Here is a 22,666-nt window from a genome sequence, read left to right as displayed (position 1 = left end):
AAACTGAAGGCTTTCCCCCTTAAATCAGGAACAAGACAGGGTTGTCCACTCTCTCCACTCTTATTTAATGTGGTACTAGAGGTTCTAGCCAGAGCAATCAGACAAGACAAAGAAATAAAAGGCATCCATATCGGAAAAGAAGAAGTAAAGGTATCACTTTTTGCAGATGATATGATACTATACATCGAAAACCCCAAAGAATCCACAAAAAGACTACTAGAAACAATAAGCCAATACAGTAAGGTCGCAGGATACAAAATTAACATACAGAAGTCAATAGCCTTTCTATATGCCAACAATGAAACAACTGAGAAGGAACTCAAAAGAACAATCCCCTTCATGATTGCAACAAAAAAAATAAAATACTTAGGAATAAACATAACAAAGAATGTAAAGGACTTATATAATGAAAACTATAAACCATTGTTAAGGGAAATTGAAAAAGATATAATGAGATGGAAGAATATACCTTGTTCTTGGCTAGGAAGAATAAATATAATCAAGATGGCTATATTACCCAAAGCAATATACAAATTTAATGCAATTCCCATCAAACTTCCAATGACATTTTTTAAAGAAATAGAGCAAAAAATCATCAGATTTATATGGAACTATAAAAAACCCCGAATAGCCAAAGCAATCCTAAAGAAAAAGAATGAAGCTGGGGGCATTTCAATACCTGACTTCAAACTCTATTATAGGGCCACGACAATCAAAACAGCATGGTATTGGCAGAAAAATAGACACTCAGACCAATGGAACAGAATAGAAAGTCCAGAAATAAAACCACATATATATAGTCAAATAATTTTTGATAAAGGGGCCAACAACACACAATGGAGAAAAGAAAGCCTCTTCAATAAATGGTGCTGGGAAAACTGGAAAGCCACATGCAAAAGAATGAAACTGGACTACAGTCTCTCCCCCTGTACAAAAATTAACTCAAAATGGATCAAAGATCTAAACATAAGACCTGAAACAATTAAGTACATAGAAGAAGACATAGGTACTCAACTCAGGGACCTGGGTTTTAAAGAGCATTTTATGAATTTGACTCCAATGGCAAGAGAAGTGAAGGCAAAAATTAATGAATGGGACTACATCAGACTAAGAAGTTTTTGCTCAGCAAGAGAAACTGATAACAAAATAAACAGAAAGCCAACTAAATGGGAAATGATTTTTTCAAACGACAGCTCAGATAAGGGCCTAATATCCAAAATATACAAAGAACTCATAAAACTCAACAACAAACAAACAAACAATCCAATAAAAAAATGGGAAGAGGATATGAATAGACACTTCTCCCAGGAAGAAATACAAATGGCCAACAGATATATGAAAAGATGCTCATCTTCTTTAGCTATTAGAGAAATGCAAATCAAAACGGCAATGAGATACCACCTCACACCTGTTCGATTAGCTGTTATTAGCAAGTCAGGTAACAGCAAATGTTGGAGAGGCTGTGGAGAAAAAGGAACCCTCATACACTGTTGGTGGGAATGTAAAGTAGTACAACCATTATGGAAGAAAGTATGGTGGTTCCTCAAAAAACTGAAAATAGAACTACCTTATGACCCAGCAATCCCTCTACTGGGTATATATCCCAAAAACTCAGAAACATTGATACGTAAAGACACATGCAGCCCCATGTTTATTGCAGCATTGTTCACAGTGGCCAGGACATGGAAACAACCAAAAAGCCCATCAATAGATGACTGGATAAAGAAGATGTGGCACATATACACTATGGAATACTACTCAGCCATAAGAAATGATGACATCGGAACATTTACAGCAAAATGGTGGGATCTTGATAACATGATACGAAGCGAAATAAGTAAATCAGAAAAAAACAGGAACTGTATTATTCCATACGTAGGTGGGACATAATAGTGAAACTAAGAGACATTTATAAGAGTGTGGTGGTTACGGGGGGGGGAGGGGGGAATGGGAGAGGGATAGGGGGTGGGGAGGGGCACAAAGAAAACAAGATAGAAGGTGACAGAGGACAATCTGACTTTGGGTGGTGGGTATGCAACATAATTGAACGACAAGATAACCTGGACTTGTTATCTTTGAATATATGTATCCTGATTTATTGATGTCACCCCATTAAAAAAATAAAATTATATATATAAAAAAAAAAAAAAAAAAAAAAAAAAAAAAAAAAGAAATGAAGACCACAATGGAAGGAATTAAAAACAGGATGGATAGAGCTGAGGATCGAATCAGCGAGTTAGAGGACAACTTCAATGAAGGCAAGAAAGCAGAGAAGAAAAAAAAAGAGACTCAAAATGTCTGAGGAAACACAGAGCTCTGTGACAACATAAAGAGAAATAACATCTGCATCATAGGGGTTCCTGAAGAAGAAGGGAAAGAACAGGGATACAGGCTTTGTTCAATCATATCATAGCTGAAAACTTCCCTAAATTAATGCAGGAAAAACTCTCAAAAGTTCAAGAAGCGCCCTGGCCGGTTGGCTCAGCGGTAGAGCGTCGGCCTGGCGTGTGGGGGACCCGGGTTCGATTCCCGGCCAGGGCACACAAGAGAAGCGCCCATTTGCTTCTCCACCCCCACCCCCTCCTTCCTCTCTGTCTCTCTCTTCCCCTCCCGCAGCCAAGGCTCCGTTGGAGCGGGGATGGCCCGGGCGCTGGGGGCGGCTCCTTGGCCTCTGCCCCAGGCGCTGGAGTGGCTCTGGTCGCAAAGGAGCAACGCCCCGGAGGGGCAGAGCATCGCCCCCTGGTGGGCAGAACGTCGCCCCTGGTGGGCGTGCTGGGTGGATCCCGGTCGGGTGCATGTGGTAGTCTGTCTGACTGTCTCTCCCCGTTTCCAGCTTCAGAAAAATACAAAACAAACAAACAAACAAACAAACAAAAAATGTTCAAGAAGCACAGAGAACTCTATTAAAGAGAAACCCAAAAAAATCTACACTAAGACACATCATAATTAAAATACCAAAGCTAAGCGATAAAGAGAAAATATTAAAAGCTGCAAAAGAAAAAAAAGTTATCGCCTACAAAGGAGCCCCCATAAGGATGACATCCGACTTCTCAACAGAAACACATGAGGCCAGAAGAGAATGGTAAGAAATATTCAAAGTAATACAGAACAAGAACCTACAACCAAGACTATTTTATCCAGCAAGGCTATTATTTAAAATTGAAGGAGGAATAAAAAACTTCCCAGACAAAAAACAACTAAAGGAATTCATCACAACCAAACCAGTGCTGCAGGAAATGTTAAGGGACCTGGTGTAAACAGATCAAAGTGGGAAAAGAATATAGCAAAAAAGAAATATAGCTTTAAAGAATAAAATGGCAATAAACAACTATAGATCAATAAGAACCTTAAATGTAAATGGATTAAATGATCCAATAAAGACATAGGGTAGCCTGACCTGGTGGTGTCACAGTGGATAGAGTGTTGGAATGGGATGCGTAAGGACCCAGGTTCGAGACCCTGAGGTCACCAGCTTGAGTGTGGGCTCATCTGGTTTGAGCGAAGCTCACCAGCTTGGACCCAAGGTCGCTGGCTCCAGGAAGGGGTTGCTCGGTCTGCTGAAGGCCCGCGGTCAAGGTACATGTGAGAAAGCAATCAATGAACAACTAAGGTGTTGCAACACGCAATGAAAAACTAATGATTGATGCTTCTCATCTCTCTCCGTTCCTGTCTGTCTGTCCCTGTCTAATCTTCTCTCTGACTTACTCTCTGTCTCTGTAAAAAAATAAATAAATAAATAAAATAATAAAAAAAAGACATAGGGTAGCTGCATGGATAAGAAAACAGGACCCGAACATATGCTGTCTATAAGATACACACCTTAAAACAAAAAATGCACATAGGTTGAAGGTAAAAGGATGGAAAAAAACATTTCATGCAAATGGAAATGAAAAAAAAGCTGGGGTAACAATACTTATATCAGACAAAATTGACTTTATTTTTTTAATTTATTCATTTTAGAGAGGAGGGGGGAGATAGAGAGAGATAGAGAGAGAGAGAGAGAGAGAGAAGGGGGAGGAGCAGAAAGCATCAACTCCCATATGTGCCTTGACCAGGCAAGCCAGGGTTTTGAACCGGCAACCTCAGTGTTTCCAGGTTGATGCTTTATCCACTGCGCCACCACAGGACAGCACAAAACTGACTTTAAAACAAAGGATATAGTAAGAGATAAAGAAGGCCACTACATAATGATAAAGGGAGTAATCCAACAGGAAGATATAACTATTATAAATATCTATGCACCTAATATAGGAGCAACTAAATATATAAAGCAGACTTTGATGGATTTAAAGGGTGAGATCAACAGCAATTCTATTATAGTAGTGGATTTCAATACCCCACTAACATCACTAGATAGATCCTCAAGAAAGAAAATTAACAAAGAAACAGCAGACTTGACACACTAGATCAACTCGATTTAATAGATATCTTCAGAACCTTTCACCCTAAAGCAGCAAAATATACATTCTTTTCAAGTGCTCATGGTTCATTATCTAGGATAGACCACATGTTAGGGCACAAAAGTCGTCTCAACAAATTGAAGAAGATTGAAATCATATCAAGCACTTTCTTTGATCACAATGGCATGAAACTAGAAATGAATCACAACAGAAAAGCTCAAAAATTCTCAAACACATGGAAACTAAATAGCAGGTTGTTAAATAAAAAAATGGATTAAGAATGAGACCAAAGAAGAAATAAAAAAATTCCTAGAAACGAATGACAATGAGCATACATCAACTCAAAATTTATGGGACACAGCGAAAGCAGTCCTGAGAGGGAAGTTCATAGCACTATAGGCACACCTTAAGAAACTAGAAAAAGCTCAAATAAACAACTTAACCCTGCATCTAAAAGAACTAGAAAAAGAATAGCAAGTAAAGCCCAGAGCTAGTAGAAGGAAGGAAATAATTAAGATCAGAGCAGAAATAAATGACATAGAGACTAAAGAAACAATACAGAGGATCAATGAAACTAGGAGCTGGTTCTCTGAAAAGGTAAACAAGATCGATGATCCTTTCACTAGACTCACCAAGAAAAAGAGAGAGAGGACTCAAATAAATAAAATTAGAAAAGAGAGTGGAGAAATAACAACTGACACAACAGAAATACAAAATATTGTAAGAAAATACTATGAAGAACTGTATGCCAAAAAACTAGACAACCTAGATGAAATGGACAAATTCCTTGAAACATACAATCTTCCAAAAATCAATCTGGAAGAATCAGAAAACCTAAACAGACCGATTACAACAAATGAGATCGAAACAGTTATCAAAAAACTCCCAAACAAAGAAAATCTGGGGCCTGATGGCTTCACAAGTGAATTCTACCAAATATTCAAAGAAGAACTAACTCCTATCCTTCTCAAGCTATTTCAAAAAATTCAAGAGGAAGGAAGATTTCCAAGCTCCTTTTATGAGGCGAGCATAATCCTGATTCTAAAACCAGGCAAAGATACACAAAGAAAGAAAATTATAGGCCAATATCTCTGATGAATATATATGCTAAAATCCTCAACAAAATATTACCAAACCGGATCCAACAATATATGGAAAAAATCATACACCATCATCAAGTGAGATTTATTCTGGGGAGGGAAGGCGGGTACAATATTCATAAACCAATCAATGTGATTCATCACATAAACAAAAAGAAGGAGAAAAACCACATGATAATTTCAATAGATGCAGAAAAAGCATTTGATAAAATCCAGCACCCAGCCTGACCGGGCGGTGGCTCAGTGGATAGAATGTTGGACTGGGATGCGGAAGACCCAGGTTCGAGACCCTGAGGTCGCCACTTGAGCACGGGCTCATCTGATTTGAGCAAAAGCTCACCTGCTTGAGCCCAAGGTTGCTGGCTCCAGCAAGGGGTTACTCAGTCTGCTGAAGGCCCATGGTCAAGGCACGTATGAGAAAGCAATCAATGAACAATTAAGGTGTTGCAATGCGCAACGAAAAACTAATGATTGATGCTTCTCATCTCTCTGTTCCTGTCTGTCTGTCCCAGTCTATCCCTCTCTCTGACTCTCTCTCTATCTCTGTAAAAAAAAAAAAAAAATCCAGCATCCGTTCATGATCAACACTCTCAGCAAAGTGGGAATACAGGGAACATACCTCAACATGATAAAAGCCATCTATGACAAACCCACAGCCAACATCATACTCAATGGGCAAAAATTAAAAGCAATTCCCCTAAGATCAGAAATAAGGCAGGGGTGCCCCCTTTCACCACTCTTATTCAACATAGTCCTGGAAGTTCTAGCCACAGCAATTAGACAACAAGAAGAAATAAAAGGCATTCAAGTTGGAAAAGAAGAAGTAAAACTATCATTATTTGCAGATGATATAATATTGTATATAGAAAACCCTAAAGTCTCAGTCAAAAATCTACTGGACCTGATAAATGAATTCATCAAAGTGGTAGCATATAAAATTAATACTCAGAAATCAGAGGCATTTTTATATGCCAACAATAAACAGTCAGAAACAGAAAATAAGGAAACAATCCCCTTCAGTATTACAACCAAAAAAATAAAGTACTTAGGAGTAAATTTAACCAAGGAGACTAAAGACTTGTACTCGGAAAATTATAAAGCATTGATAAAAGAAATCAAGGAAGATACAAACAAGTGCAAGCATATACAGTGCTCATGGTTAGGAAGAATAAACATCATTAAAACGTCTATATTACCCAAAGCAATCTATAAATTCAATGCAATACCAATTAAAATACCAATGACGTACTTCAAAGATATAGATCACATATTCCAAAAATTTATATGGAACCAAAAAAGAACAAGAATAGCCTCAGCAATCTTAAAAAAGAAGAAGAAAGTGGGAGGTATCACACTTCCTGATATCAAGTTGGCCTTTGAGTACGGCCATTGTACTCAATGCAGCCTGTTACTGGCATAAGAACAGGTATATAGATCAATGGAACAGAACAGAGAACCCAGAAATAAACCCACAGCTCTATGGACAACTGAGATTTGACAAAGAAGGTAAGGAAATACAATGGAGTAAAGACAGCCTCTTTAACAAATGGTGTTGGGAAAATTGGACAACTACCTGCAAAAAAATGAAATTAGACCACCAGCTTGCACCATTCACAAAAATAAACTCAAAATGCATAAAAGATTTAAATGTAAGCCGTGAAACCATCAGCATCTTAGAAGAAAACATAGGCAGTAAGCTCTCCGACATCTCTCAGAGCAACGTATTTGCTGATTTATCTCCATGGGCAAGAGAAATAAAAGACAGGATAAACAAATGGGCCTATATCAAACTAAAAAGCTTTTGCACAGCTAAAGACAACAAGAACAGAATAAAAAGACAAACTACACAATGGGAGAACATATTTGACAATACATCTGAAAAGGGGTTAATAACCAAAATTTTTAAAGAACTTGTAAATCTCAACACCAGGAAGACAAACAATCCAATCAAAAAATGTGAAAAAGAAATGTGCCTGACCAGGCGGTGGCGCAGTGGATAGAGCGTCGGACTGGGATGCGGAAGGACCCAGGTTTGAGACCCCGAGGTTGCCAGCTTGAGCGTGGGCTCATCTGGTGTGAGCAAAAAGCTCACCAGCTTGGACCGAAGGTCGCTGACTCGAGCTGGAGGTTACTGGGTCTGCTGAAGGCCCACGGTCAAGGCACACATGAGAAAGCAATCAATGAACAACTAAGGTGTTGCAACGAAAAACTGATGATTGATGCTTCTCATCTCTTTCTGTTCCTGTCTGTCTGTCCCTGTCTATCCCTCTCTCTGACTCTCGCTCTGTCTGTGAAATAAATAAATAAAAATTAAAAAAAAAATCTATAAAAAAAAAATGAATGGACACTTCTCCAAAGAGGACATACAGATAGCCAACAGGCATATGAAAAAATGCTCAACATCAGTAATCATTAGAGAAATGCAAATGAAAACCACAATGAGATATCACTTCACACCAGTCAGAATGGCGCTCATCAACAAAACAACACAGAATAATTGTGGCGAGGATGTGGAGAAAAGGGAACCCTCCTGCACTGCTGGTGGGAATGCAGACTGGTGCAGCCACTGTGGAAAATAGTATGGAGATTTCTCAAAAAATTGAAAATCAAACTGGCTTTTGACCCAGCTATCCCACTTTTAGGAATATACCCCAAGAACACCATAGAACTGCTCCAAAATAAGAAATGCACCCCCATGTTTGTGGCAGCATTGTTCACAATAGAGAAGATCTGGAAACAGCCCAAGTGTCCGTCAGAGGACGAGTTGATTAAGAAGCTATGGTACATATATACTATGGAATACTACTCAGCTATGAGAAATGAGGACATGGGATCATTTACAATAACATGGTTGGACCTTGATAACATTATATGGAGTGAAATCAGTAAATCAGAAAAAACTAAGACCTATATGAATCCATGTATAGATGAGACATAAAAATGAGACTCAGAGACAAGAATAAGAATGTGATGGTAATGGGGGTGGGGGGTGGGGGGGAGTGGTGAATGGGGTGAGGAAGGAGAGAAGGGGTGGAGGGAGGGGAGGGGCACAAAGAAAACCAGATAGAAGGTGACGGAAGACAATTTGACTTTGGGTGAGGGGTATACAGCATAATCAAATGTCAAAATAATCTGGAGATGGTTTCTCTCAATATATGTACCCTGATTTATCAATGTCACTGCATTAACTATAATTTAAAAAATAATAAAAAAAATAACGGTAAAAGCCACGAGTGGGATTCAAGTTTTGCGGTTTCCACAGTATCGCCAATAAACATCCGTATCGGTTAGAAAACCTCTCTATTCTGCTTTATGTGAAACAGCAAAGGACAGCAAGACTTCCATAGGTCTGAAGGCAGAATAGAATACCAAATATCAGGTTAAAATGTAGATTATAATATGTATCATATAAGCAAAATGTAATTATACTACCAAAGGACTTTTGATTTTTAACTTTTAGTTTCTAATCTCTGAAAGTATCTTATATACAGTGTTACTAAGCTTCACAACCATTTGAGATCTGGGTAACAGGGTCAGAAAGGTCAGTTATTGAATAAATGAATGAATGGGTAAAAAGATCACTAGTTTTCACATTTCTGTGACTATCATATTCTAACCAAGTGTATATCCACAGGCATTAACAATTCTAAACACTTCCATATAGTTCAAACTGGGTTTATATTCAGAAACTGATATTTAAAAAAATAGCTGTAAATTAGCACTGCACACTTTGCACACTTACAGTGAGGCACATTCAAATTCGGTGCTAAAACGTAAAAGATTCTGTTGGAATTCTAGCATGTAGTGGCCAAAAATAAATATTGGCACAAATATCTGTAGAAATAAAAATATACAAAATGTGACATAAATCTATCTCAAACTAGAAAAACATTATTTGGTCTTGTACTTACAATTTGCTAAATGACACAAAGCTTGAGGTGGGAAAAATGTGTTTATGGTTAACACAATAAACCTAGACCTGGGACAACAGGGTTTCCAGAAAAGAAGACTAGCAAAGAACAGAACTTTCGATGGGAGTAGATCTAATACAAAGTAACAGGCCATAATAGGTATGTAGTACACTGGCTGGAAAATACAGGAGTGAGCGATTTTGGAGCTCCAAACAACAAAGTACTTGATACTCTAAAATCTACTAGCATCTGGTATCACCCAGCTACAATATAGGGGGTCTTTGAGTAATTCCAGTCTTTAATTAAATCAAAAGTGAGAGTAATGAAGAGTCCAGAGGTAGATGAACTGGGTATGCTTCATCAAGACAGGTCCTAGTTATTATCCCATTGGGTAAAAAATGCAGGTAGTTGGTCTATGAGATAAGACAACATTCCATTAAAAGAGGGCTTAAGGTCAGGGTGGAGTTTGATGCTGTTTCTGAGTGTTGGACTAAACTTCTTTAGGTTCCTTCTACACTGACGATTTCTGCAGAGGTTAAGATGATGGTGAGCCAGAAGCTGAAGTTAACTGGCTGGAACTATGGAGAGAACGTATAGATGCTGGGGACCAGGAAAGGCCTAATGAGGGTTTGTCAAGATAGAACCGAATGTTGGAACCAATACCTTAGCATGTAACTATTTTATCACCACCAGACTTGTGTTACCACAGTTCCTCCCATCTTCCACCACCAATCCTGCAGTACGTATGGATTCCCTTCATTTCTGAGGGAACTCAGAAAAAGGATGCATCGGTCTGCTTCGCAGATATTGAGCACATATTGTATCATGGAAGTCAGCAGTCTGAGGAGAACTCCTTGAAAAATCAGTGTAAGTTTCAGCTGTATATCTGCACCGCAACACCTCTTACAATTTCTCCTTAGGTAAATATCATACACCATCTATGAAAACACATATGTCTCAAATAGGAAAAGTAGGCCTATAAATGACAAGTGTCATTTTGGAGATCCAATCTACGAGCTATCTTGCTGTCGGCTCCTGGCATCGGCATCACACACTTCCCACTCATTGTCACTAAAAAAGCCCCACAAAAGTCTGACCTAGGTCCTCCTAACAGCTCACCATTAAGAAGAAGGACTAGATCTATAGATTTGCTCTCCAAAACCAGCTAGTCCATATACGAGCAGGTGTGGGGAAGGGGCAAGTACAGGGTTTCAGATGTAAGTACACAAAACCGATTTTATTCTTACACTTCTATTCATTAATTGTATTATTTTCCATACGAACAACTGTAAACCTACTTTTGTACCACCCTGTGCAAGTCAATAGCACCTCAGCTCTCACTCAGAATGACAAGAGTGGTACATGAGGAAAGCACTAAGCAAGGGAAGGAGAACAGAGCCAACGCAGGCCACGGGGCTGGCTGCACACATCTGTTCCCCTGCTCGGTGCACAGTGTAACTCACCACACGACTGCTTCACAGACCATTTTAAAGTTTCTCCACAAGATCCCTCAGGTCAAGTGAGTTCAGGATGCTTCTAAATAAAGTCATCAAAAAAACCACACACAATCTGTCTTACAAGGGCGAGACCTTCAAAAATAAGACTGGGAATAAAAGTTAAGGAGAAACCCAGAGCTCTGACAGAGAGCATAAAAATAATCCATATTCTAAAAAAATACCAATGAATCATGCAAATGAGGTGATATGACATGAAACAAAGTGAAAATCTTATTTAAGGTAATTCTCGCTAGGGCAGAAATTCATGGCAGTTGCTGCAGTATATAGTGTTTTCCAACCTCTATTCCATAGACCAGTCTGCCAGAACTTTCTGCGGGTCCCTGAAACAGTGATCTACCCTAATTGTTGGACGATAAAATGCCAATGATTTCACTTTAATTTGCTTACACTTAGGCTTATTTCCGCCTTATTGGTTCCGAAATAATTTGTTGTTCACCACTCCCCAAGCGTAAAAGGCTTGGAAACAACCTCTGATATGTTAATACAAAGTGAAACCAAATGGTGTCAACTTGTTTCTCACAGAGAGCAAAAATTCCACATAAATATCTTTTTTCCTGTCCATATTCATGTTCCCCGTTCCCTATTCCTCATGATGGTCACTGTCTTTCTCTGACTTGCCCTCTCCTTTCTGCCTGGCCGGGCAACAGCATGGCAGACAGGGAACCTTAGGAGCCAAAGTTCTGCACTGGCTGTTTGCCAGGGGGTAGGAGACTACAGTAACTGCCACAGAGCACAGAGTTTAGGTGAAGAGGAAAAAAGGAAAATCTCATGAATGCCTCGCACGTGTGAAAGAGCAGGATGGCAGGATGCCTACATGGCCCAAGGAATGACAGGTAGCAAATCATGGCAGAGGAACTGTAACCAAAGGCTGCAGGAAGGAAGGTTTGTCATCAGCTGACTCCTAGCTCTTCGGTATTTGCTTCTCATGGGCAGAGTCCATTCGGGGAAGCACTGGACACTGAAAAGAAGACTCCTGCTGCTGGGAGCTGACAGGAAGCAACATCCATGAGTGTAAGAACGCACGATCAAAGCTGCTCTCAGAAAAAACGCCTAAATGAAGAAAAATATGGAGAGTAAGTCCAACCTACCCACTCCGGCCCAAGAAGGGAAGCACTCGAAAACAAACTAAAACAGCCTTGGACCACTTCGTTCTCCACAAAATGCACTCGACAAACTTCACTTGCTTTTTAACTACTTCACAGAAAGAACTCCTGAATCCCCTTCCTTTGCTTCTCAAAGGTTGCTGTCAAATCACTTAAGCTGGACTGATGTAATTTCAGGACAAATATAATTGTGTAACCTACCTGTCCCATTTCTTTTTCTCTACAGAAACTAACAATATACTATATGTAATAAAACATATGTATGTTAGATGCTATATCATAGAGAATATAAGTAACTACTAGTTAATTTTGTTAATGAATGTCATTAAGAAATAGTGAGGGAACAAAGAAAAGAAAGAAATACTGAGACTATTTCCCTAACAAAAGAGCCCTGGGAACATGAGATGATCACACGTGTTTTGTTGACGATCACATCAGTGCCCAGGGCTCAGCGATAAAGGTGTAGGCTCAGTTCCCCTATCGCTCCCTCCGTCCAATCCTGTTTTCTTGTTGGCAATCCGACCAATCTATTGGCTCTCTCAGCCCTTTTAACTGCCTGCTTTGTGACATCATTCTCCACCAAACCTATCACCATCTGACAGAACCTTGGAGTTTCCATGGATTTGTAAATACAGTTAGATCATCGCAACTGACCAGTGGCCAGTAAACAGTGACCAGTGACCTTCGTACTGGACACATGCGCTCTTTGGCTCTAGCCAGTCAGACGTCAAGTATTGTCTCCTTATCCGTTGAATCTATTGCTGATATATCCTCTTCTTCTTTATTATGTCAGGTAACAAATAAAACTTGCTAAAGATATGATTAGATCATTTTTGCCCCTATATTTAAGAGTAGTGTAAACTAGATAATATACAATAATAGGGGAAAGTAGTAATCTAGAAATTGGAAAAACTGATTTCAGTTTTGATTTTGACATTTACTGGCTATGTGACCATGGACAATTCAGTGACTCTCACAAAAGTTGTTTTTCCCTCATCTATTAATCACTGGGTAAGATAGGCTGTTCTCGCTAATCCCTACCTTTTTTAACACAGCATCTTAAAAGAGCACCTATGTAGAAAATAAAATCAACACTTCTTTTTTTTTTTTTAATTTTTTAAAATTCATTTTAGAGAGGAGAGGGGGAGACAGAGGGAGAGAGAGAGGGGAGACAGAGAGAGAAGGGGGGAGAAGCTGGAAGCATCAACTCCCATATGTGCCTTGACCAGGCAAGCCCAGGGTTTCGAACTGGCGACCTCAGCGTTTCCAGGTCGACGCTTTATTCACTGTGCCACCACAGGTCAAATCAACACTTCTTGACATGTTTTAAGAGAAGCAGAGAGAAAACTGGCATGGTGGAGAGAACTAGCACTATATATCCCAGATGTCTCATGTGTAATCATCTCCCATGATTAATGTTTCAACGTCAGTGTTTTCAGTGTAGTGCTGTTCAAACTATAATATTCACCTAATTTTGAAGTTATCTATCCAAACTAGGTGAGAAGAGAAAACAGGGAGAGAAGATGGAGAGTAATGGGCTATATAGAGGCAAGTATTTAAATGTAAGAAACTTGAGGATTGTGTTCATCAGCACAGGGCAATGGGCTCCAGGAGGGAGGGAAGCAGAAGAATGAAGGAGGGGAAGCTGAACGGATGAAGAAGAGAGCTTGGAGGAGCTCTCAGGAGTCAAAAAGGTGGTTGAAACGGAATGTTGAGGGGAACCAAAGATGTTCAATTGTAGCAGAAGAAGAGTGTAGGGTCTAATCTGCTCTTTGGACGGCACAACTAAGTTGATTTTTAACAAATGCTTACATGAATAAACTAGACAAGAAAGGAAGGCCAGAATAGGGTATCACTAGGCAAAGCAGCTGAACCAAAAAACATAGACAGTTGTTTGTGTTTGTCTATTGCCTTTCTGAAAACTGGCACTGGGCACTTTGAAGCATAAACATTTTAAAGTATGTTTTAGAAATGATGTCTCCAATAAACAGGAAACTCACAAAGCTGGCTATCTAGGGGCTGGATGAAACAGAATTTCAGTGTTGCACTTCGTTCCGATTTTTAAATGATGTCAATGCTATGTCTGTTAAAAATAAGATTAAGATTTTTTTAACAGTGCGTGTCCTAACTTGAATCAGTAAGACTGATTCCTGTGTGTGATAAGTATGCTTTAAATCAAAGCTGCTGCTCATCGTCACAGGTATTTTCTTCCACACACACACAACAGACCGATAAACCACCACCATGTCTTTAGATCTTAGCTACCTAAGAAGAAAAAGAAACGGTCAATTCCCACACCTCTCATTTCACATTTATCTAAACCAAATTTACGGTGTCCCCTGTGGATCCCCACATTTATTTTTTAATTTGGATTCCGGTGGTAATGTTTTCTAAGGTTTTGGGTATGACACTTTCCTGGATCTTAAAGATAATTATAATCTATGTTTTAAGAAAACCATAAAAACCTCCATGCCCATGCTCAGCTGATTAAAGCATAGTTTCGAAGCGCAGAGGTTACTATTGCGATCCTTTTTGTGGGCACACACAGGATCACATTAATGATCTTATCTCTCACTGTTTTTCTCCTTTCCTTTCTCTCTAAAATCAATAAACTAAACATTAGCCCCATTTGGGGCTAATGCTCGAATCAATCGAGATTGTTTTAGCGCCTGCAGCTGATACTCTAACAAACGAGCCATCCTCAGTTCCCAGGCCAACGCTGGAATCAACGGAGCCACTGGCTGTGGGAGGGGAAGAGAGAGAGAAGGGGCTGAGGGAGGAGGAAGAAAAGCAGATGGCCACTTGTCCCATGTGCCCTGACTGGGAATCTAACCCAGAACATCCATATGCTGAACTGACACTCCAGCCACTGAGCCAGCCAGCCAGGGCAAAATATCTATATAGATTTCTAATAGACTTAAGATCTGTTCTTTGCTCAATAATATAAAGAAATATATGAATGAGCACCTTTATGGAATTCCTTTACACTTCATTTGCTTCTTGCTTTATACCAGTGTTTCTTTCATTTTTTCCCCATGTTTAAATTTTATTTAGAAAATCAACTTCAACACAGTAACATTGATCAATAAGAGTAAATAGGCTGCAGGTAAACATTTCTATAGCATATGAACTGTTGATTATGTTTTATACCCATCACCCAAATCAAATCATTTTCCATCACCTTATATTTGTCCCTCTTTATACCCTTCCTCCACCGCCTCCCTCGTCCCCCTCACCCATGTTCCCTCCCCTGGTAACCACTTCACTTTGATCTATGTATGTTCATGAGTCTCAGTTTTATATCCCAACTTTGTGTGAAATCATACAGTTCTCAGCTTTTTCTGATGTACTTATTTCATTCAGGATAATGTTCTCAAGGTCCATCCATATTGTCATAAATGTCACTATGTCATCATTTCTTATGGCTCAGTAGTAGTCCATTTTATATATGTAGCACATCATCTTTATACGGTCCTCTTTCAAGGGACACTTTGGCTGTTTCCATGTCTTGGCCACTGTGAATAATGCTGTGATGAACATGGGTGTGTATGTGTCTTTACAAAACAATGTTTTTTAGTTTTGGGGTCAGATACCCAAGACAGGGACTGCTGAGTCATATGGAAATTCTATGCCTAATTATTTGAGGAACCACCATACTTTCTTCCATAACGGTTGTACTAATTTGCGTTCCCACCAGCAGTGAATGAGGGTTCCTTTCCTTCTACAATTTCTCCGACATTTGCTTTACCTGTCTTGTTAATAATAGCCAATCCAACAGGTGGTATCTCAGTGTAGTTTGGATTTGCATTTCACAAATAGCTGGAGAAGGTGAGTATCATTTCATATATCTATTGACCAATTGTATGGCCGCTTGGAAGAGCTGTCCATTCAGGTCCTCTCCCCTTTTTTTAATTGCATTGTGTGCTTGTTTGTTTCAGAGCTTTGTGACTTCTTTATATATTTAGAATAGTCACCCCGTATAAGAGTCGTTGTTTGTAACTATACCAGATTTTAAGAAAATATTTGTCTATAGGCAGTGGAACTACCTGCACATCTACATTTATTACATTTTGCTGCTCGCTATTCAGTTTTTACCGATATTTATCTTTTTCTGTCTGTACGTAATAGCTATGAATTCTTTCAAAATCACCCGCCACTGTGGTGATTTTTGGTTAATAGTAGTTACTAAAATAGGAGAGGCATGTCCACTTATGTAATATTGCAACTATAATACAATTTCACTTATTAGTAAATGTATTATGATTAGATGCTTGCTTTATGCTTGAGTTTTCATTCATAGTTTGAATACTTTTTAGTTCTGTGATACGTTTTTCATGACTTTTCTCTTTGTCTTTCCAGAACTTATAACTTTACCCATATAAATCGTATGTAATATATCACTTATTGATATGCATCATTATGTAATTACTTTCATAACTACTTCACAGATAAGTACCAAAAGCTAACTAGTTTAAATAACATTTTTCTTTCAAAACCACTTCTTGAGAAACTAAATCTAAGATAGGCATTATGAGGTAGGATCAGAAACCAGGTCTGAAAAGAGTAAGAATGACCCATGACCAACTGGACTAAGCTATACCTGAATTTTAGTGAGTGGCATGTGGTCTTTGCAGGCAAAATGAGACACTGAAGATTACAAGGGTATTACCTACACTGTTTTCTAAGCACAAGAAAAGCACCTGTATTCTAAGTTCTATTGTTCCAAGCTTTTCACAGTGTAGTGCTCAGAGCACAGTCTTGAAAAGGAAGTTGAGATCCTTCTGTTATGTAACCTGCTGATAATACTAACATAATTCAGAACATGAGGAGTCTATCTGATATGTCTGTGACTCCGTTTCCTCACTCACATAGTGAGACTGTGAGAACAGACGCTCTCCAAAGACTCTGGGCTCTCAATGCTTCGCCTCTAGGAAAGAGCAGATACATCAATCCCTCATGCAGGCTCAATAGAGCGACAGATAGGGCAGCAAGTGACTGCATCTACCCTAGAGAACAGTGCAGGAACTACACCACTTGGGTCTTCTGCACATTTCTGCCCACGTTGGGAGACAGAAGTGAATACAGAAGAGCAGCAAACAGCTCTGGCACTCACTCCCATCACAAACTGTTTCATTTTTGATATCTCAGTGAGGACTGCCATTAGAGGCTTTGTGATAGCAACAATCTTAAGATAATGCCATACTTCAAACATAGTGAGAATTTATCAATCCCACTGATTTTTTTTCCATCACACTCTTCTTCCCTACAGAGACTTTCCAAAATCCACCTTTACTTGGAACCTCCAATTCTCTGCAGATCTCTCTTCCTGTAGTGAGCAATGCAGCCTCCCTAACCGGAAGTGTCTCCAATTTCTCTGGGGTCTCTGCTCCAGCCGGCAGTTCAGCATGGCTACTGCTAACAGCCTCCGGCCCCTCTTTCCAGCCACTCATGGGAAGTGCCCACCTTTACCAGCATTCTAGCACAACTATGCTGTCTGGAGTTGCTGGCCAGAGGCAGGTCTCCACTTCAGCTGCTTCCTATGCTGGTCCTTTTGAGTGGGCTCTCCCAGGAGGCACTGAGATGAAGTCATCATCACTCAGAGACTTCACTGTTTCTGTTGCTGAGCAGGCCACAGCTGTGTCCTCCACGGCCATGGCATCCCAGTGTCTTAAAACTCCAGATGCCAATAACATGGTTCCCCTGTATCCACCACTTTATCCCAGCTTCATCCGGGGGGCACTGCCTCAGATACCAAATCAGGGACACAGCCTGTCAGTCCCCTACCAGGAAGGAAGTCACATGTATTACTATAATCAAGGCACAGTGGGGTCCCTGCTCTCTGGAGAACAGGGCACCTACCTGCAATCCCATGGCTCCGTGTTTTACACACAGAGCAGGGCCTCTGCCCCTCAACCACATGTGCTCATGGTACTAAAGGAGGCTCAGCCCATAAATGTGATACCATCAGCCTCTACCTCTGCAATCTGCTACTCTGCGTCTGCTCAACCCATCATAGACACAAGTTTGCAAGGTGAGTACAACCAACAAGATGGAAGAAGTCAGCATTCAAAACCAGGATCATTCTGAGCTGGCAACTTGTGAGTACACATACAGGTAGAATTTCTGTCCTGTGCCTTTAATAACTCTTACCGTCAGTCAGTGCTCGCCAATCTCAGACGCTTTGTTAGCTGAGGACAGCTGATAGAGGAGGGAAGGGGGGACACTGGTACGGCCACGTATGCTCTATGTATGAGAACCCCAAGAGCATACCAAGAGATGGCACACTTTTCATGGCCCTCTTGGATTAGACCGCTATACTGTACACTGTAATGGACTTTCTTCCCTGATTTATTGCTTTTGTCTCATTGGAAGGCACTTCAGATGTCTTATTTTGATAGTAGCAGCTTAAATTTTTCTTTTCTTATTTAAAAATTTTATTGTATTGATTTTAAGGAGAGAGGAAGGAAAAGGGGGAGAGAGAGACCGACAGACAGAAACATCAATCTGTTTCTGTAGGTGCCCTGGCTGGAAATCGAACCGGTAACCTTAGCGGGTTAAGACGATGCTCTAACCAAATGAGCTTTTGGGCCAGGGCAAAAGTTTTTTTACTTTTTTTTTTTTTTTTTTTTTCCTTTTTATGAAGCTAGAAACAGGGGGAGACAGTCAGACAGACTCCCGCATGCGCCCGACCGGGTTCCACCCGGCACGCCCACCATGGGGCGATGCTCTGCCCAACAGGGGGCGATGCTCTGCCCATCCTGGGCGTCGCCATGCTGCGACCAGAGCCACTCTAGCGCCTGAGGCAGAGGCCACAGAGCCATCCCCAGCACCCGGGCCATTTTGCTCCAATGGAGCCTTGGCTGAGGGAGGGGAAGAGAGAGACAGAGAGGAAAGCGCGGCGGAGGGGTGGAGAAGCAAATGGGCGCTTCTCCTGTGTGCCCTGGCCGGGAATCGAACCCGGGTCCTCCGAACGCTAGGCCGACGCAGTTTTTTTACTTTTATGCCAGGAGTCCACTCTTTGTGTTCCAAGATCTTGTCCATAGCAAGCATGCTAACAGTCTGTCCTTGCTTATAGATTTCATTAGGATTAGCTCCCTTCCCTCTCCTACTCTGTGGTGTGAAGTGTTCTTGTTCACTCAGGAGAGTGAGAGAATGAAAAGGGTTCCCTAGGAGGAAGCTAGGCCTGCAAAACATTTTAAATATCACCTTTACTTTTTGTTGTTAATTACAAAAACCCTGTGAATTATAAAGAAAATCAAGGAACAAGGACATCTAAAGGTGACCAGTAAGAGCTAGAACACTTGCCTCCTATCTCTTAGTGTAGGGCACTCTCTGATCCCTAACAGGGACTAGTAGAAATGTTCTTCCCATTGTTGGAAGGGTACAAGAGCTGCACTGGTGATAGAGGGAGCATCGCACTTACCAACACTGACTGACTTCTCCTTGATTCCTTCGTAGTGATGGAGACATCCCTGGGGATGGAGTCTTCCCTGGGACTGCAACCTCCAGGCCAAACTTTTTGTCTACCACCAACTCCAGAACTGCCCACGTCCTGCAGTAATAAAAATATACAGACACCTGAGAATAACCCACCATCCGAGCCAGGGGACATTTCAAAGGTTACTCCAGTCTATAGTCCTAGTGATTTTCTGGCAATGCCTCCAGCTCCATGCCAAGAACAAAAAAAGAAGAAGAATTCTGATGATATTAAATCCAAGCCAACAGAAAACCAAGATCCTCCACTGCTCCCTTTAGAAATCCCAGATATGCACCAGCTCCTGGCCTGCGTTGATTCGTTTGGCCAAGAGGAGCACCTGGGCTGTGAAAGCACTGGGCTGGAAAACAATAGCTTGAATCTGGTGGACCAACAGACAGTTGAACATGGGACTGAGCCTGATTATGGTTTGGCAGACAGCGCTGCACTGGTGGACGATATTTACCTTCCACAGCTGTTAAGTTCCTTGGATGATGATCAATCTGAATTCCCCATAGTGGGCAAAACCGTAGACTCCAGAGACATCCAGTTCAATGAATTGCAGAGAAGGTCAAGTGTCACACAGACTCTCTCTGTTCAAGCCAGGAGGAACAAACGTACAGCCTCTGAGCCTAACAATGATGCTCCCAAGGCCAAAATCCAGCCTGAGAGACCTGACTGCGTGCTCGTGGGAGAAGTGGGGATGTGCAAGGCTGAAGCCAGTGATGGGGCTCCTGCGAACACGGCCAAGGATTCCAACAGGAAACCCCAGAAACGGGCATCCAGCAGGCACAGCAAACGTAATGGCCAGGAGCAGGAAAAGGCAAAAAGAACTAAGGAAAAGAACTCGAAAAAAGCTGAAGACTGCAATCAAGCACGGAAAAAGGTCAAGGCACAAGAGAAGCCAACCATTCCCAAGATGACGCGGAGGAGAAATCAACCTGAGATGATCCAAGAGACCTTCAGAAAGCCTCGAAGCTCCCTAGCTATGCACATGCTGGAGTCTGTGCAGGTGTTTCATGCTCTGGGGAAGAAGCTTGATAAGAAAACGCAACTCTCTTCCTCCAGGGCCTTGGGAAACTCAAGCAACCCCAAAGGCCACCAGCCAGCCCCAACTATCAAACGATGCCCGGATACCCAACGTGAGGCCAAAGGTCCTGAGAAAATGCCTGCCAAACCACAGAAGCCAGTCGGCAGTGCTGAAATAGAAAGTTCATCACCACCTCAGTACGAGCTGCCACCTCCTGGCAAGGTCAGGTTGATACCTTTGGTGTTTCCAACTGTGGACAAGCCTCGTGCTCGACCTGTTCCTCGCAGGCCACAGTGTCTGGCATCACATCGGCCAGCTGGGGCTGACCCCGTCCGGCCTGGTTCTATCTCCACTCCGTCTACTGCAGTCAATTCCTCCGGGCCGAATCCTGTATCTTTGACAGGTCCTGCCAGACCTGCTGTGCCAATTTCTACCTACCCAGCCCAGCCAGATTTAACCAATGCTGCCCGCCTTGGATCTAAGTCAGCTCAGCCCACTGCAGTTGGTTCATCCCAGCCGACTCCTGCATCTTTGGCAGCTCCTGCCAGACCGGCTGGGCCAACTTTGACCGACTTTGCCCAGCCAGGCCGGACCAACCCTACCAAGCCTAGTGTCCCTCAGTCTGCCTCTTCTAGGCCTGCACCCTACAGAATATCATCTTGCACATCGTTCCAGAGGGACCCTGTTCACACTGCTGTGACCAAGCCCCAGACCCCACTCAAGCCTCAGAACCAGTATCTACTCGAAGACTTTGCTCTACAACCAATTGCATGGAAGAAACCTGATATTCGTGGGCCAGTCATGTCAACGCCCATCGCAGACTGGCAGAGGCCAGAGCGCGAGGCCATGAAGAGGAAGGCTCAACTTGAGCGTGAGAATGTTGCCCATAACTCCCCCTTGGGGAAATATTTCATTGCCAGGGAAGAGGAAATGGAAATTTCTCTCTCCTACGGGTATGCAAGATAAGACACGCTAGAACTGTTGGTGCCACTTTGTATACCAGCTGTTTTTTTTATATAGATAGTTCTAAATTTCTCTTTTCTGATGTATTTTAAAATTTAATAAAGTTAAATAAAGTAAAAGCTGTGACATCTTAGGACAAGCGATGCAGGCCACCAGCCATGAAAACTGAAGACATCCAGTACATGGATGGAGGAAAAATAGATAAACAACCGTTAGAAATGTAGCAATATTTTCCACAGAACTTTATGTACCCAACATCCAGGAAGCCCTACCCTAGAGACTTATCCAAGGATAAGGTCAGCTAATCGCACCTCTCTCGCCCTTGTAAACGCTGCTTGCTTGTTCAGCCTAGGTAGCCACCCTATAAAAAGGAGCCATTTTAGAAGCTCAGGGCTGCGGTGTTCCCTTGCGTGGGTTGCCTGCAGTCCCTGCGCAGGTTTGCAATAAAACTTATAAAATTTACTTTGGGTTTGCTGTGGTCTGTCTCCTGGATGTAAGATTAGCATTAGTAGATGAGTAATGAAAGAGCCTCTTGACTTTTGAAATGCTGTTACTTGTAATTTTTCTTTGGTGGGAGTGGGAATAAAAGGCTCCCTGAGAATAAAGAATTGCAAGTTAAAAGGTTGAATAATGCACAGGGGGTAAGAACAGAGGAAAAAGTACGATTATCCATGGCCGAAGTCCAAAAGAGAGATAAGTTACCAGTTTATGGAGAAGCAAGCGAGGGGGGTAATGTATCAGATGAAGCAGGGGATGAGGTTAGGGGTAAAAGGATAAACACTGGACAGAGTTGAAGATGGCATAGAAAGAGTCCAAGGTGACCAGGAGAAGGGTAAAAGGTGTCTCGTGAAGGCGGGACTTATGATTCATTAGCACCAGACAATTATCTCAGAAAACAGAGTCTGGACACATTTCCAAAAGGTTTGGGTTACCTTATCCATGTGATTGTCATTGGGGAAGGTGAGTACAAATCAGGGGAATATACCTACAGTAACCTGGGGGCCAGTGACTAAGGTCGGGGACCTAGGCAGGGGAACTGCCGCAGCAGTAGGAGGCCCACCCAAACAGGGTTGGGATCACAATCACCATTTACTCAGCACCTATACAGCAGGCCCTCTAATGCACTCCTTCAGCTACCCTCACAACACGCATGGCCAGCATCACTGCG

General features: G+C 41.5%; 2 protein-coding genes across 3 annotated transcripts in view; one reads left to right on the top strand and one right to left on the bottom strand.

Annotated features, from left to right (window-relative positions):
• NAT8 (N-acetyltransferase 8 (putative)) overlaps positions 1 to 22,666 on the bottom strand; it is a 197,106-nt gene that overhangs the window by 118,372 nt on the left and 56,068 nt on the right. The gene's annotated exons all lie outside the window — the stretch shown is intronic.
• Positions 12,729 to 21,501, top strand: LOC136397406 (uncharacterized protein C2orf78-like). Its single transcript, XM_066371916.1, has 3 exons — positions 12,729 to 12,824; positions 17,303 to 18,062; positions 19,490 to 21,501. The coding sequence occupies exons 1-3, from the start codon at positions 12,729 to 12,731 to the stop codon at positions 21,499 to 21,501; spliced, it is 2,868 nt and encodes a 955-aa protein (XP_066228013.1).

The sequence above is a fragment of the Saccopteryx leptura genome, chromosome 3, assembly GCF_036850995.1.
Source record: "Saccopteryx leptura isolate mSacLep1 chromosome 3, mSacLep1_pri_phased_curated, whole genome shotgun sequence".
NCBI classification, from domain to species: Eukaryota; Metazoa; Chordata; class Mammalia; order Chiroptera; family Emballonuridae; genus Saccopteryx; species Saccopteryx leptura.
This window is presented reverse-complemented; position numbering and strand designations above follow the sequence as displayed.

Coding starts and splice junctions, on each gene's coding strand:
- LOC136397406 (XM_066371916.1), top strand. CDS start 12,729: ATGCGCTCTTTGGCTCTAGCCAGTCAGACGTCAAGTATTGTCTCCTTA. Junction 12,825..17,302: donor CTTCTTCTTTATTATGTCAG/GTAACAAATAAA, acceptor TTCCCTACAGAG/ACTTTCCAAAATCCACCTTT. Junction 18,063..19,489: donor CATAGACACAAGTTTGCAAG/GTGAGTACAACC, acceptor ATTCCTTCGTAG/TGATGGAGACATCCCTGGGG.